The following is a 16,291-nucleotide window of genomic DNA, read 5'->3' on the forward strand; positions in this document are numbered from 1 at the left end:
CCTATAACTCTGATCTATGACCCCCTCTGCCTCCCGAATGATCCGAAGTTCATCCTCTCCTTCGCGCTTTTAAAGGGGGAAAAAACCTACCCAGGTAAGCTTACACTAACTGCTTCCGGGTCTCGGCTGCCCCTCTGGTCGTCGTCACTTCCCCCTGGTGCTCCCGCTCTTTCTGTGAAGAGAGAGAAAAAAAACACCGCTGCCCGCTACCGGTAAGCACTTTTAAAACCAAACGGTCTTACCTTCGCTGCTGCTCGCACTGGAAATGACAGATATGGAGAAATCTGTAGCCCAGACACTTTTTTTTGACAGATGAATGAACAGCAATATCATACTCAGGAAAACATTGAAGATGTAGCTGCAACTCTTTCATATCTACTCTAATATTGAATAGAACTCCCTGCATCCCCTTGCAACCGACCAAGAACATGCATCATGAGCAAAAGCAGTTGAGGCCAGGTTTCATGGATTCTGCTTTATTTTCTGTGCCATTATGATGGATAAGCTAATGTGTCTTATGAACAACTTGAAAAGGGATTTCTTTTCCTCCATTAACATTGCCTGTTGAGTTGTCTTTCAGCAGGCACTGCTACAATTGAGGTTGGAAGGGTGTATAAAGTCTTTTCCAGTCACATTTCTCTACTCATCAAGGTTCGTATATCTTGCCATTCTTATCCTTCATCATCACAGGAACATGCTGGTCCCGAACTCTGATCAACTGGTCTTTAAAAGACTCCTACTTTATCTTTAAACAGCTGTCCCCAATCCAATTTTTCCAGTTCCTGCCTCATATAATTGAACTTAGCTTTTCTCCAATTTGGCACTTTCACACAAGGATCAGTCTTATCCTTTCCCATAACAATCTTAAAACATACAAATCACTGTTTGCAAACTGCCTCCGCATTGGAACTTCAATCGCCTGGCCACGTTCATTCCTCAATACAATGTCTAAAATGGCCCCTTTCCATAGTTAAACTATGGGGTGGCATGGTGGCTAGCACTGCTACCTCACAGCACCAGGGTCCCAGGTTCAATTCCAGCCTTGGGTAGTTGTCTGTGTGGAGTTTGCATATTCTCCCTGTGTCTGCGTGGGTTCCTCTGAGTGCTCCAGCTTCCTCCCACAGTCCAAAGCTGTGCAGGTCAGGTGAATTGGCCATGCTAAATTGTCCTTAGTGTTAGGTGTGTTAGTCAGAGGTAAATGGGTCTGGGTGGGTTACTCGTCAGTGTGGACTGGTTGGGCCAAAGGGCCTGTTTCCACACTGAAGGGAATCTATTCTACTTTTGTTTCAGGAAACCCTTCTGGATGCACTTAACAACTTCTCTCCTATCTAAACCCTGGCACTAATGGAGTCCCTGTGAATAGCAGGAAATGAAAACCATCCAGTTCAACATCCTTGTTATTTTTACATTTGCCATGATCTGCTTACAAATCTGTTCCTCTATTTCCCACTGACTATTGGGAGGCCTATAGAGTAACCCATCATAATGATTGCAACTGTATTATTCCTAAGTTCTCACCAGATGAGCTCTCTAAGATGTCCTCTCTTAATACATCTGTGATATTCTCAATTAATAAAAGCAACTCCTCCATCCCTTTTATACCCTTCTCCATCATGCCTGGAACATCTAAATCCTGGAATGTTGAGCTCTGAGTCATAGAGATGTAGAGCATGAAACAGGCCCTTCGGTCCAACTTGCCCATGCTGACCAGATATCCCAACCTAATCTAGTCCCACCTGCCAGCACCTGGCCCATATCCCTCCAAACCCTTCCTATTCATATACCCATCCAAATGCCTTTTAAATGTTTCAATTGTACCAGCCTCCACCACTTCCTCTAACAGCTCATTCTATACACGTACCACCCACTGTGTGAAAAAGTTGTCCCTTAGGTCTCTTTTATATCGTTACCCTCTCACTTTAAACCTATGCCCTCTAGTTCTGGACCCTTCTACCCTAGGGAAAAGACTTTGTCTATTTATCCTATCCATGCCCCTCATAATTTTGTAAACCTCTATAAAGTCACCCCTCAGCCTCCGGTGCTCCAGGGAAAACAGCCCCAGCCTGTTCCGCCTCTCCTTATAGGTCAAATCCTCCAACCCTGGCAATATCCTTGTAAATCTTTTCTGAACCCTTTCTGATAAGAAGGAGACCAGAATTGCACGCACTATTCCAACAGTGGCCTAATCAATGTCCTGTACAGCTGGAACATGACCTCCCAACTCCTGTACTCAATATTCTGACTAATGAAGGAAAGCATACCAAGCGCCTTCTTCACTATCCTATCTACCTGCGACTCCACTTTCAAGGAGCTATGAACCTGCAGTCCAAGGTCTCTTTGTTCAGCAACACTCCCTAGGACCTTACCATTAAGTGTATAAGTCCTGCTAAGATTTACTTTCCCAAAATGCATTTATCTGAATTAAACTCCATCTACCACTTCTCAGCCCATTGGTCAAGATCCTGTTGTAATCTGAGGTAACCTTCTTCACATGTCCACCACATCTCCAATTTTGGTGTCATCTGCAAATTTACAAACCATACCTATTATGTTCGCATCCAAATCATTTGTATAAATGACAAAAAGTAGAGGACCCAGCACCAATCCTTGAGGCACTTCACTGGTCACAGGCCTCCAGTCTAAAAAACAATCCTCCACCACCACCCTCTACCTTTGAGCCAGTTCTGTATCCAGCTAGTTCTCCCTGTATTCCATGAGATCTAACCTTGCTAATCAGTCTCCCATGAGAAACCTTGTTGAACGCCTTACTGAAGTCCATATAGATCACATCTACCGCTCTGCCGTCATCAATCCTCTTTGTTACTTCCTCAAAAACTCAATCACATTTGTGAGACATGATTTCCCACACAGAAAGCCATGTTGACTATCTCTAATCAGTCTTTGCCTTTCCCAATACATATACATCCTGTCCCTCAGGATTCCCTCCAACAACTTGCCCACCATCGACGTCAAACTCACTGGTCTATAGTTCCCTGGCTTGTCCTTACCACCCTTCTTAAACAGTCCTGCCCTTCTCTCAAACAAGTTTCTGTAATGGCTACATTATAGTCCCATGTACTAATCCAGGTTCCAAGCTCATCAGCCTTACATGTTATATTCCTTGCATTAAAATAAATACTCTTCAGACAACTAGCCCTGCCGTGTTCATTAACCTGGCCCTGCATGTTCTTACACTTATTTGATGTAGTTGCTCTCTTCTCTTCAAACACTCCACATGCTGACCTATTGCTCAGGTACCCACCCTCCTGTCACATTAAACTCTCCCTAATAAACCTCCCTAGTGGGACATTGGTGCCTTTCCAGTTTAGTGCAATCTGTCTTCCTTGTGCAGGTCCCACCTTCCCTGGAAGAGATCCTAATGATCCAGATATCCAAATTCCTCCCTCCTGCACCAGGTCTTTAGCCACACATTCAACTGCATTTTATTTCCTATTTCTAGCCTCACTAACATGTGGCACATGGAGTAATCCTGAGGCTACAAATCTAGTGGTCCTGCTTTTCAACTTCCTACTTAAGTCCCTGAATTAATTTTGTCGGACCTCATCTCTCTTTCTGCCCATGTCGAATGCCAATGTATACCGTGATGTCTGGCTACTTACCTTCCCCCTTCAGAATATCCTGCATCTGCTCAGAGACATCTTTGACCTGACACTTGGGAGAAAACACACCATCCTGGAATCCCACTCATGGCCACAGAAATGCCTAACTGTGCCCCTATCACTACTGCTTGCCTATACTTTGACCCTCCCTGCTGTACAACAGTGCCAGTCATGGTGCCACTGACCTGGCTGCTTTCCCCTGAGAAGCTCTCCCCCCACCAACAGTATCCAAAGCAGTATCCATCTGTTTGAGAGGGAATGGCCACAGGGAACTCCTGCTCTGCTTGCCCATGCTTACCCGTCTTCCTGGTGGTCACCCAACATTTCTCTTTCTGTGTAGCTCTTACTAGTGGTATGACCAGCTCACTAAACATGCTGTGCATGACATGCTCAACATCATAGATGCTCCATAGTAAGTCCATCGCGGGTCCAGATACTCCATGCAGCCAATCAGGAGCTGCAGCTGAACATATTTCCTTTATAAGTGGTCATCATGGACACCGGAACTGTCCCTGATTTCCCACATAGCTTAGGAAGAGCATTCTATAGGGCTGGGTTCTCCTGCCTTTTCGAATCTTATCAAATACAGACAATAATCTGGGAAACAACTACTCAACTGTACCCAACTCTCACCACAGTCTGATTTCGCACTCTCGCTCTCTATTCCTAAAAATTGTAAACCACAAAAATCAGCACTTTGTGCCCTATCGATCTCCAGATATGACTCATTCAGTCTCTACAGCTGGTTCCTGAGCAGCCAAGCCTATATCGTTTTTTTGAGTCATGGACATCACCTGCAGAGCTACACCTCTGGATTCAGCTCCACTGCCGTTGCTACATCTCAGACTGAGCTCAATCCAGGCCTGGTATTTATCACTGCAATATTCTGTTCTATTGCACTTAGCATCAGAAAGCAGCATTTAAAATCTAAATAAAGACCAAATACTGCAGATGCTGTGAAACTGAAATAAAAGCAGAAAACGCTGGAGGATCTCTGGTTTCCTCAAAATATTAAATATACTTCTCTCTCCATAGGGGCTGCCAGACCTACTGAGTTCTTCAGCATTTTCTGATTTTATTTATAAAGTAAACCCTGGTAATCCTCGAAATAAGATCATTTTAAGCATTGTTGCTCTATTCTTTAAAAATGTAACTGGCATTGAGAACCAACAAATCACATTATAAGGTGACAGACATCAAGGCCTATTGAAGTGGTGGAAAAGAGGAACAGGGCAAAGCTTTCCTGTTTTATTGATGATATCTTAGAGGTTCTGCTTGAAGAAATGCATCAACCATTCTTGCCTTTTGCACACATCCCTTTTTAGCCAAATGACTGAATAGCAAATGTTTTTTTGTGAGGCATAATTGATAACTTGTGGCTATCTTTTGCATATGACACAGAGTGAGACCACTTGGCAGGACATCTTCCAGTGTGGACAAGGACTATTCACATCTGAGGTACTAAGTTCTGCCAGGAAACTGTTGAAATAATTGGGCAGGAAGAGTCTGAAAACATGTTGTCACTGAGGTATGCTTCCGTTCTTTATCTCAATTTTATTCTCTCTCAATACAACCATCCGACAAAGGAGCAGAAGCAGGCCATTCAGTCCATTGAGTCTGCTTCACCTTTCAACAAAATCACGGCTGATCTGATGATCCTCACCTACATTTTCCTGCCTTCTCATGTCTTCCCCACTTTGACCCTATATAATACTGTTTTGCTGAGCTCATACAGTCTGTCACTTCCTATCCCACTCTGAATATCACTGTCCAAATTGCTGACTCACATTATTTCAGCATCTCATCTCTCTTTTTATTTAAATATCATGGAGAGTATACTGAGCCCAGGTTTAGTATCACAGGCTCAGTCTGCAAGCACAGAGGTCAGAGGCAGTGAGTTCATGTTCCATAAAATAACCTTCATAAAAATCACATTTATTAGTACTTCAGGTATTCTGGATTGAAATGTTCAGAACAGTCAAATGATTTTAAGATTATTTCTAATAGGATTTAAATTCCAGTTGTGAGCAATTAAAAGCTAAACTCAAAAAGTAATGAATGCAAATCATAATCCATTCTGAATCTGTCACAATGAGTACAAAACTAGTAAGCATTGCAAGCAGCAAGTTGTTCTGTGAGCAGGCTGATGTGTCTTAGTTATTACTCTAAAACCATTCCCATAATAAGATTATTTATTTCTGAATTTTGTTTAAACCCCGTTCAAAAAATCAGGGAGATAAACTTCATAATTACAAGTGAATCAGGCCAACATTTGTGATAAGATCATTGCCAAGAAAATTAATTATTGTTTGGAGAGGCTTGAGTCATTAAAGGAAAGCCAGTATAGAATTCTAAAGATAAATCAATTCGCAATAACTTAATTGAAATTTTTGATTCAGTGACACAGAGAGGCATATACAACATGGGATGGCAGCAATGACACATTTATCATCCTTTAAAGGGAACTACTAAACCCAGTTTGTTTTCATTATAACAAGCTGGTCTACATATTGCTATTATTTTAACTTCAATAGTATTATCTAGTTTAAATACATATTCCCACATTTAGGCAGAAATGTTCAAAGTTCAATTTTCAGCCCAAAATTACAAGAGGAAGTGCAATTAGTCAGAAGCTGGCAGAACAGCTTCTGGCCAAAAGTCCATCGGCCTGCCCCTTCTACCTGAATTAAGGCTCAGTGGGTGGTAATGCTGCCTCACAATGCCAGGGATCTGGGTTCAATTCTGCCCTCGGATGACTATCTGTGTGGAGTTCCCCATGTCTGTGTGGGTTTCCTTCCACAATCCAAAGATGTGCAGGTTAGGTGGATTAGCTGCGGGAAATGCAGGGATGGGGGTGGGTCTGGGTGGGATGCTCTTTGGAGGGTCAGTGTGAACATGAGTAGCCTGCTAGGTAAAAACAATGACTGCAGATGCTGGAAACCAGATTCTGGATTAGTGATGCTGGAAGAGCACAGCAGTTCAGGCAGCATCCGAGGAGCAGTAAAATTGACGTTTCGGGCAGAAGCCCTTCATCAGCTTTTGCCTGAAACGTCGATTTTACTGCTCCTCAGATGCTGCCTGAACTGCTGTGCTCTTCCAGCATCACTAATCCAGAATGAGTAGCCTGCTTCCAATCTGTAGGGATTCTATTAGAATGGGTGCAAAATAATCCTGCTGATCGGATCTTTAAAATAAAGAGATTTTAATACTGTACATTTGTAAATTATATGTATTCAATGCACAGGAGTTTTTAAAAATCATGCAGTTAGGTAGAAACATTTCTCATTACGTTAATCATTAAGTTTGTTGTAAATAGTGAAGTTGATTATCTCAAAACAACAGTGCTCATGCTGACTCTGTAATTACATACAAGTATGTGGTTTCATGAATTAAACGCTTTCACTTTACTTGAATTGAGAACAAAAATCTAAGATGGCAAACAAAAGCACAGATGCAAAATACAGGATTAAAGTGTTGCTGAATGTTTGTAGTGTCATTGACTAACAAAGAAAAACAGATCAATGCATGCAATCATCACATAGATAGGCACATTTATTGTCTTGTAAGTGCAGATCTAGGATTGTTTCATTATCAGTACCAGAATCCATTTTTAGTTACATTAGAGTAAGTATCTGACTTTTTAATCAACCAAGAATTGTTGATGCTTTATTCTGCAAGAAGGGCTCTTGTTTTGATGTGACAAGCACAAATTGTGCCTTAGTGTCGAGCTAGTATGAAAGAACTATAAACCACATTGACGATCAAGTCATCTGAATCAAATAAACAATTCATTGAAACAATTTGTTTTTCATTGACATTCAAAATTCTGCCTCTCTAATTGCATCAGGAAAAATGATTTTAAGTAGCGACAATGTTGATTTTGAACTATATCATTAAACAACAGCATTATAGTTAGTCTTTTGAGGTAATTTGTTTTATAATACTTTTTTCTTTACAAATTCTCAGCCCTCAATATAATTGATTACAAAATTGATGCATAGTAAACATAAAATCCTGAAATTTTGATTTTTATTACACAGTTAATAGAAGAATGTGGTTTTCATACATGGTCAGTCTGATGTTTGTACCTCTCCCCTCTGTTCAATTTCAAGAGTGGACCCCAGTCAGGAGCAGGTTTGCATGATGCAATAAATTTCTGTGCAAAGGATAAGAAAATGCTTGATAATTAGTGCATAATTTTCATCCATTTTAGCACCTAACCAAACAAAAAAAATCCTAATCAGGTCACACTTTAATTTATTCAAACTGATTTCTCGACGGCATTTCAACGATCAAATATCCATAAAGGCTTTCTCTATCTTCACAAGTAGCTTGACTGTTCCTGTCAAAGTGCTAGGTAACAATCTCGGGATTAGTGATAATGATTCATAGGGCTCCTTTCAGTACATTGCCAACCACACAGTAGGACAGAGAATAAATTAAGAAATTATGGGAGTTTATTAGAAAGGTATGGTAAAGTAGGGGTGAGTCAGTACTGCTTCATCAAGTGGTGTTCATGCCTGCTAAAATCTCTTAGGATTCTTTGAGGAGGTAATGAGCAGGCTAGAACCAATGGGCATGATCTACTTGGATTTCCAGAAAGCTTTTGACAAGGTATTTCACAGGAGGCTGCTAAATAAGGTAAAAGTACATGGTGTTAGGGACAAGGTGCTGGCATGGATAGAGGATTGGCTGTCTAGCAGATGGCAGACAGTGGGGAAAAAGAGGTCTTTTTCAAGATGGCAGCTGGTGACCAGTGGAATTCCTCAGGGGTCAGTGTTGAGACCACAGCTATTCATGTTATACTTTAACAATCTGGATGAAGGAACAGAGAGCATTTGAATAGATTGCAGATGACACAAAGTTAGATGGAGGAACAAAGGGTGTTGCGGTAGCGGGGAGGCTGAAGAAAACTCGGACAGGCTAGGAGAGTGGGCATAGAAGTAGCAAGTGGAATACAATGTGGGAAGTGTAAGGTCATGTAGTTTGGTGGGAAGAATAGAGTCCGAGACTATTTTTGAAATGGGGTAAAGGTTTTGGAAATCTGAAGAACAAAGGCACTCAAGAATTCTATTTAAGGATTTTCTAAAGGTTCACATGTAGGTTCAGTTAGCAGATAGGAAGGCAAATGCAATGTTAGCATTCATTTCAATAGGGCTAGATTACAAAATAGGTACAAGACTCTGATCAGACCTCATTTGGAGTATTGGGGTAGTTTTGGACATCATATCTAAAGAAAGCTGTGCTCTAGCTGGGGAGGGTGTACAGAGGCATTTCACAGGAATGATCCCAAGGATGGAGAGCTTGTCATATGAGAAGTGGTTGAGGACTTTGGGTCTGTACTTGATAGAGTTTAAAAGGATGAGGAGGCTCGCAATAAAACTTAAAGATTACTGTGAGGCCTGGATTGACTGCAAGTGGAGAAGATGATTCCCCAAACAAGAGACTAGAGCCCAAGGGCACAATGTCAGAGCACAGGGACAACCCCTTAGAACTGAGAAATGGAGGACTTTCTTTAGCCAGAGGGTGGGGAATCGGTGGAACTCATTACCGCAGAGGTCTGTGGTGGCCAAGTCATTGAGTGTACTTAAGACAGATAGTAAGGGGATCAAGGATCATTGGAAGAAGGCAAGTCAATGGATTGAGAAATATATCAGCCACACTCAAATGGGTGGGGCAGACGTGATGGGCTGAATGGTCTACTTTTTTTTTAGATTAGATTACTTACAGTGTGGAAACAGGCCCTTTGGCCCAACAAGTCCACACCGACCCACCGAAGCACACCCACGCAGACCCATTCCCCTACGTTTACCCCTGCACCTAACACTACGGGCAATTTTGCATGGCCAATTTAACTAACCTACACATGTTTGGCCTGTGGGAGGAAACCGGAGCACTTGGAGGAAACCCACGCAGACACGGGGAGAATGTGCAAACTTCACACAGTCAGTCGCCTGAGGTGGGAATTGAACCCGGGTCTGTGGCACTGTGAGGCAGCAGTGCCACCGTGCCGCCCATTATGGTCTTATTGTACGGTAATAATCATGGGAGATATGAATATACTTATATACATTGGGAAAAAAAGGGCAAAGGCTGTTTTATTAGAAATTATTAGAAAATATTTTCAGGATAGGTGCTTAGAAAACATTCGGGAGCTAACCAGACAGTGTCATGTATTGAACAGGATTAATAAACAACATCAGAATGATATCACTCCTAGATAGACATTAATAAGAGAGAACAGTGTGCCCAAAACTAACATTTTAAAATTAATAAAGAGTAACTTTGAAGGCCAGGAACTAGTACAAGCTAATTGGCAAATTAATTTAAAGGATAGGTCTATAGTAATACAGTGGTGGATGTTTACAAGGATATTTTAGAATACACAGAGTGAATACAGTCCAATGAACAATTCCAAGAAAACAGCCATCTAACGTTAATTAAAAAAGGTAAAGATAGTACTAAACTTTTTGAAAAAGCATTTAATTGTACAAAGATTAGTAGTGAGAGAGCAGATTGGAAAGAATATAAATAAAGAATAATGAATGACAAAAAATAAATACGAAGGGAAATTTAGAGTATAAGAAAGCTAGCTAGAAGTATAAAAATATATTTTCAGAGTTCTATAGATATTTTTGAAAGAGCATTAACAAAATGGGCATTGGTCCTATTGAGTATGAGACTGGAGAATCAAAATGAAAAATAAACAGCTGGCAGATAAAATGAACAAGTATTTTGCATCACTTTTTACTGTAGAGAATATAAATGTTACTAGAAATAGTAATAAATCTGGAATTGGAAGGAAAGGAAGACCTCAACAAAATTATAATCACCAAAGAAGTGGTAGTCAGTAAAAGCTATGGGATGACGTGTCATTGAGCTCTGATGATTTCATTCTAGGGTCATGAAAGAAGCAGCTAATGAAATAGCTATGATTTGGAGGTACCGGTGTTGGACTGGGTTGGAAAAAGTTAAGAATCACACACAACGCCAGGTTATAGTCCAACAGGTTTATTGGGAAGCACTAGCTTTTGGAGCGCTGCTTCTTCATCGGGTGTTTGACCTGACAAGCCCCTGATGAAGGAGCAGAGGGCCGAAAGCTAGTGCTTCCAAATAAAGCTGTTGGACTATAACCTGGTGTTGTGTGATTCTTAACAATGAAATAGTTGACATACTGATTTTAATTTTTGAAAGTTCACTATATTCAGGAAAGGTTTCATTATATAGTCCATTAGTGAACAAATCTCCTTTACTCAAAAAAATGAGAAAGCAAGAAACTACAGGGTAGTTCGGTTAACCGCTGCCATAAGAAAACTCTTAGGTGTTAGTATTAAAAACATTCCAGCAAAGCACTTCGGAAAATTAAAGATATTCATGCAATGTCAACAGAAGTTTGTGAGAGGAAAATCATGCCTAATATCATTTATCAGGTCAATCTAGGCTGTGGTCTATATGTACCACCCTGACCTTAAATTTACCTGGACCATCTCTGACACCTCCCTCCCCTTCCTGGACCTCTCCATCTCCATTAATGACGACCGACTTGATACCGACATGTTTTACAAACCCACCGACTCCCACAGCTACCTGGATTACACCTCTTCCCATCTTACCTCCTGCAAAAATGCCATCCCGGATTCCCAATTCCTCCGCCTCCGCCGTATCTGCTCCCAGGAGGACCAGTTCCACCACAGAACACACCAGATGTCCTCCTTCTTTACAGACCGCAATTTCCCTTCCCACGTGGTTAAAGATGCCCTCCAACGCATCTCATCCACATCCCGCACCTCCGCCCTCAGACCCAACCCCCCCAACCGCAACAAGGACAGAACGCCCCTGGTGCCCACCTTCCACCCTACCAACCTCCGCATAAACCAAATCATCCGCCGACATTCCCCCCACCCCCAAACAGACCCCACCACCAGGGATATATTTCCCTCCCCACCCCTCTCCGCCTCCAAACAGACCCCACCACCAGGGATATATTTCCCTCCCCACCCCTCTCCGCCTCCAAACAGACCCCACCACCAGGGATATATTTCCCTCCCCACCCCTCTCCGCCTCCAAACAGACCCCACCACCAGGGATATATTTCCCTCCCCACCCCTCTCCGCCTCCAAACAGACCCCACCACCAGGGATATATTTCCCTCCCCACCCCTCTCCGCCTCCAAACAGACCCCACCACCAGGGATATATTTCCCTCCCCACCCCTCTCCGCCTTCCGCAAAGACCGCTCCCTCCGTGACTACCTGGTCAGGTCCACGCCCCCCTACGACCCACCCCCCCATCCTGGCACTTTCTATTGTACTCTATGCTACTTTCTCCCCACCCCCACCCTCCTCTCACTTATCTCTCCACCCTTCAGGCTCTCTGTCTGTATTTCTGATGAAGGGCTTTTGCCCGAAACATCGATTTTCCTGCTCCTCAGATGCTGCCTGACCTGCTGTGCTTTTCCAGCACCACTCTAATCTGGACTATATGTACCTCACCATGGGTGGCAGAAATTCAAAAGGGCAGCTCACCATGAGCTCTCAAGGACAATTAGGAATGGGCAATAAATGTTTTGCCAGCAACACTCAAATCCAATAATCAAATAAATTGAGAGTTGTAAAGTGGAATTATGCCTGCTAGCACTTTTTTAAACTGGCACAGTACAATGGGCTAAAGGGTTTCTTCTTCAGTGTCATTCATTTCTAAGATTCAATATATAAAAATTGTTTCAAGTTTCAAAGGCAGTTATAAAGTTACCTCATATAAGTTGGAGCCCTTAGCTTGGGTAATTTTCACAATTGCCAGAATTGGAATCCAAATAACACAGAAGAGAAATACACACCAGCCAAATAGTATTGCCCACATTGGGTACTCAAATGATCCATATTGCGGTGGATGAAATGTGACAGTCGACCAGATTAAGATTCCCTGTTTGAAATGATTCCACAAAGATTAGATGTAGAATAAGACAGCATGTGCACTGAAATAATTTCACAAGGACCCGTATCCTGTCGCCAACTCACCCTTTACTTACATGTGCATAGTACATGACTCTGACCCAGCTAGCTCAGAGCCAGCTCCTAGAATGAGCAGAACTCCTGACACTCTTGTTTATATCTGTCAGCCTGGGCTCCCCTGATTGAGCCAAGTTAGCAGCCCCAATCAGGAAAGTCATTTTCTATGAGAGCCACTTGGCTGACCTCGTTCCAACCACTACAGATACAATTATTCTTTACTGAATTTTAAATCACTAAAAGACATAACCTTTCTTACTGTTATCAGGCAAGGAGAAATTAAAAACCAACATATTCTCCACCACAGCCAGAAGTACCATCTCTTTTTACCAATCATCATTTCAATGTCCTCAATGAATCTGTTTCCCCCTGTGAAAGATAAGAAGGAAAAGATAATCACCATCATTCTTTTTCAGGTGACTGCTCATTCTCGTTGTGTGACCTCTCTGAGTAACGCAAATATACATGCAAGAAAACAGTTAATCAATACTGCTGGAAAAGTTACAGTGTACCTGAAGTGAATACTGTTCACAACGCATGAATCAACCAGCAACCTGTGCTGAGGTAGAGATACCATGCAAATTTCCAAAAGTTATGATTTTCCTTAAGTTCTGGCTGATATGCATTGCTTAATTAACTCTGTGAAGCTGACATGTTAGGCTTAACCACTGTGTGAGTTTCACAAAGTTTTTGCTTGTACGCATTGACAAAAATGTAATTCTCTATGGCACGGTTAGTTTAGACATAAGTAACGTTTTAACAATAAAATTGCTATTGACTACCAAAGAATGCCATATCCAGAAATTAAACAATTAACTATGGGAACCTCATTTCTTTACATTACGAGTAATTTTGAGAAATGTAATAAACATCAAATTTTATTGTTTCTCTCTGACTTTTATCTTTTTAAATTTACCTTGCTCTTCACTCAATTTTAATTCTCTCTCTGCACCTGATTTGACATTAAATTTGCCAACTTCTATTGATCTTTCTTATCAGATGTTCCTGTTTATTTCTCCAACATTTAATCACATTTGATTAAGGAAATACACAGCTTGTTCTGTTGTTCAGGCTTCTGCCCTTGCCATAGTATCAAATGTTTCATATTACACACACAAATTATACCACATGTGATAATGACAAAGACAAACTAACTCTCCTCAGTCTTGGCAAACTATCTGCAGGCACTGACACCACTGTCCATATCTTACCCCTCCAATACCTCCCCATCATAATTTACCTGGATACGTATGTTCCCTGGAAAAGGACAGCTGGTCAGGCAGCATCCGAGGAACAGGAGTGTCGACATTTTGAGCATCAGCTCTTCATTAGGAAGAACTTATGCATGAAACGTCGACACTCCTGTTCCTCGGATGCTGCCTGACCAGCTGTCCTTTTCCATACCACACTCTTTGACTCTGATATCCAGCATTTGCAAACCTCACTTTCTCCATATTTTTGGATATCTCTGGGAACTGACTGTAGATGAGAAATAGGAAGCACATAAAAATGCACCTTTGGTTGACATGAGAACTAGAATGGTATAATCAGAAATAGAAATCATTGGTAGTGATGTTCTGACTCCCAACTGGATAGATGATATGGGAACATACGTATCCAGGTAAATTATGATGGGGAGGTATAGGAGGGGTAAGATGTGGACAGTGGTGTCAGTGGCTGCAGATAGTTTGTCAAGACTGAGGAGTCAGTTGGTCTTTGTCATTATCACATGTGGCATCATTTATGTGTGTTGATATGAAACCTTTGATACTATGGCAAGATTCCAGATACACACTAATGAAGGCTAACTCTAATATACCATCACTTCTCGCTAAACTCCACAGCAATATTGAGGCCTTGGTGAGCTAAAATTTCCTCTAAATATTGGAAATGCCAAAGTCAGACTTGACCACAAATTCTACTCACTAGCTACCAAACAATCTCTCTCCCAGGCAATTGTCTAACACTGAACCAAACTGTTCAATAACCATAGAATCACCTTTCAAGCATATATCCATGCCAATATTAAAATCACTTCTTTGAACCTTCATAGCATAGCCTCACTCTACTGCTGCCTCAAATCATCTGTTGCTAATACCCTTATCTATGCCTTCGGAATGCTCACATCTAGAGGGAGCAATGTACACCTGGCCAAATTCCAAAGTTTAAACCTGAGGAAACCTAAAACACTGTCCTCCACATATCCTAACTCTCACCAAATTTAATTCCCCTATCATCTCTGTGGTCATTGATTTACATTGGTTCATGATTAGTACCACCTTAACTTCAAAACTCTCATCATAAATTTCAAATTCTTCAATAGCTTTCACTTCTGTATTTCTATAATATTTTCCAGACCCGACAATATTCTGAGATATATATATACTCCTCCAATTCTAGTCTTTTGAGTTTCTAATTTTAATCACCCCGGAACGATCCCACGTTAAATTCACCTTAAACTTCTCTTTTTCTCTTTGTTCCTTCAAGGCATTCCTATAACCTATTTCTTTTGTTAAGCTTCTGGTTATCCTTCGCAAGATCTCTGGCTCAGTATTTTTGAAGAAGATTGAGATATTTTGCTATGTTAAAAGCATTATATTGATACAAGGTGTTGCTTTTAATATGTGCTAACAGCAACTCTGCAGATATTTTCTGTTTTTTAAACCTCAGTTGTGCATGAGCAAGTCTAATGGGGCCGTCCAGAGAGATAGTATGTTCCATCAACTTCTGGGAAACATTTCAGATTGTTTTGTCATAGAATTCCTATACTGTGGAAGCAGACTATTCAGCCTATAAAGTCTACACTGACTCTCTGAAAAGCATCCCAGAACCATGCCCCTAACCTAACCTTGTAACCCTGCATTTCTCATGGCTAATCTACCTAACGTACTCATCCCTGGACACTATGGGTAATTTAACATGTCTAATCCACCTAACCCCTTAGACTGTGGGAAGGAACTGGAGCACCTGGATGAAACACATGCAGACATGTGGAGAATATGCAAACTCTACACAGACAGTCGCCCATGGGTGTAACTGAACTCAGGTCTCTGGTACTGTGAGGCAGCAGTGCTAAAATGAAACATGTAAATTTACATTTAGCAGTTACCTATCTTTTTACCTGAAGAGGTAAAAAGGAATCTTTGTATTTATTAATGGTACTGCATCATACTTACCATAGATGAAGATTATACCAACAAGTTCCAATATAGCCGTTATAAGTAGTGTCAAACCAGTAGAGAAATGATCAAGTAACTGCACCCAGTAAATACCAGCCTGAAAAGGTAATATTGGCAAAAATATTAAGAAAGTCACACTACTCATAAGACTGTATACATTGTACTTTACTAACTAAAAAACACAGCTGCTTTGGGCTAGACTGGAGAACCACTGGCACATATTTATCAGTATTCTAATATCTTCATTAGAGTTTCAAATTATTTACTGTATTACTCTTCTGACAGACAACACAGCAATTAGAAAAGTGAAAATACTTGGCTTGATTGGTTCAAGTCAATTCTTGTCAACATCATGAAACACTTCCACGAATGTCAAATTCTGCCATGATACTCGACTACCCATAGAGGTGATACATAAAAGTATGCAGAAAAGTTGTCAATTTGTCAGAAACTGCTGGAAAGCTGTTAATATTTGAGTAAGTAAT

General features: G+C 41.2%; 1 protein-coding gene across 1 annotated transcript in view; it reads right to left on the reverse strand.

The window, feature by feature from the left end:
• Window positions 1–6,931: 6,931 nt before the first annotated feature.
• LOC122559955 (sodium- and chloride-dependent neutral and basic amino acid transporter B(0+)-like) overlaps window positions 6,932–16,291 on the reverse strand; it is a 57,139-nt gene continuing 47,779 nt past the window's right edge. Inside the window, exons 7-10 of the mRNA XM_043710063.1 lie at window positions 15,804–15,903; window positions 12,887–12,996; window positions 12,371–12,541; window positions 6,932–7,776 (exon numbers count right to left, since the gene is read on the reverse strand). Coding sequence (XP_043565998.1) covers window positions 7,681–7,776; window positions 12,371–12,541; window positions 12,887–12,996; window positions 15,804–15,903 — 477 coding nt within the window. The 3' untranslated portion in view covers window positions 6,932–7,680. The remainder of the gene's footprint in view (window positions 7,777–12,370; window positions 12,542–12,886; window positions 12,997–15,803; window positions 15,904–16,291) is intronic.

Source organism: Chiloscyllium plagiosum, chromosome 20 (assembly GCF_004010195.1).
Source record: "Chiloscyllium plagiosum isolate BGI_BamShark_2017 chromosome 20, ASM401019v2, whole genome shotgun sequence".
Taxonomy (NCBI): domain Eukaryota; kingdom Metazoa; phylum Chordata; class Chondrichthyes; order Orectolobiformes; family Hemiscylliidae; genus Chiloscyllium; species Chiloscyllium plagiosum.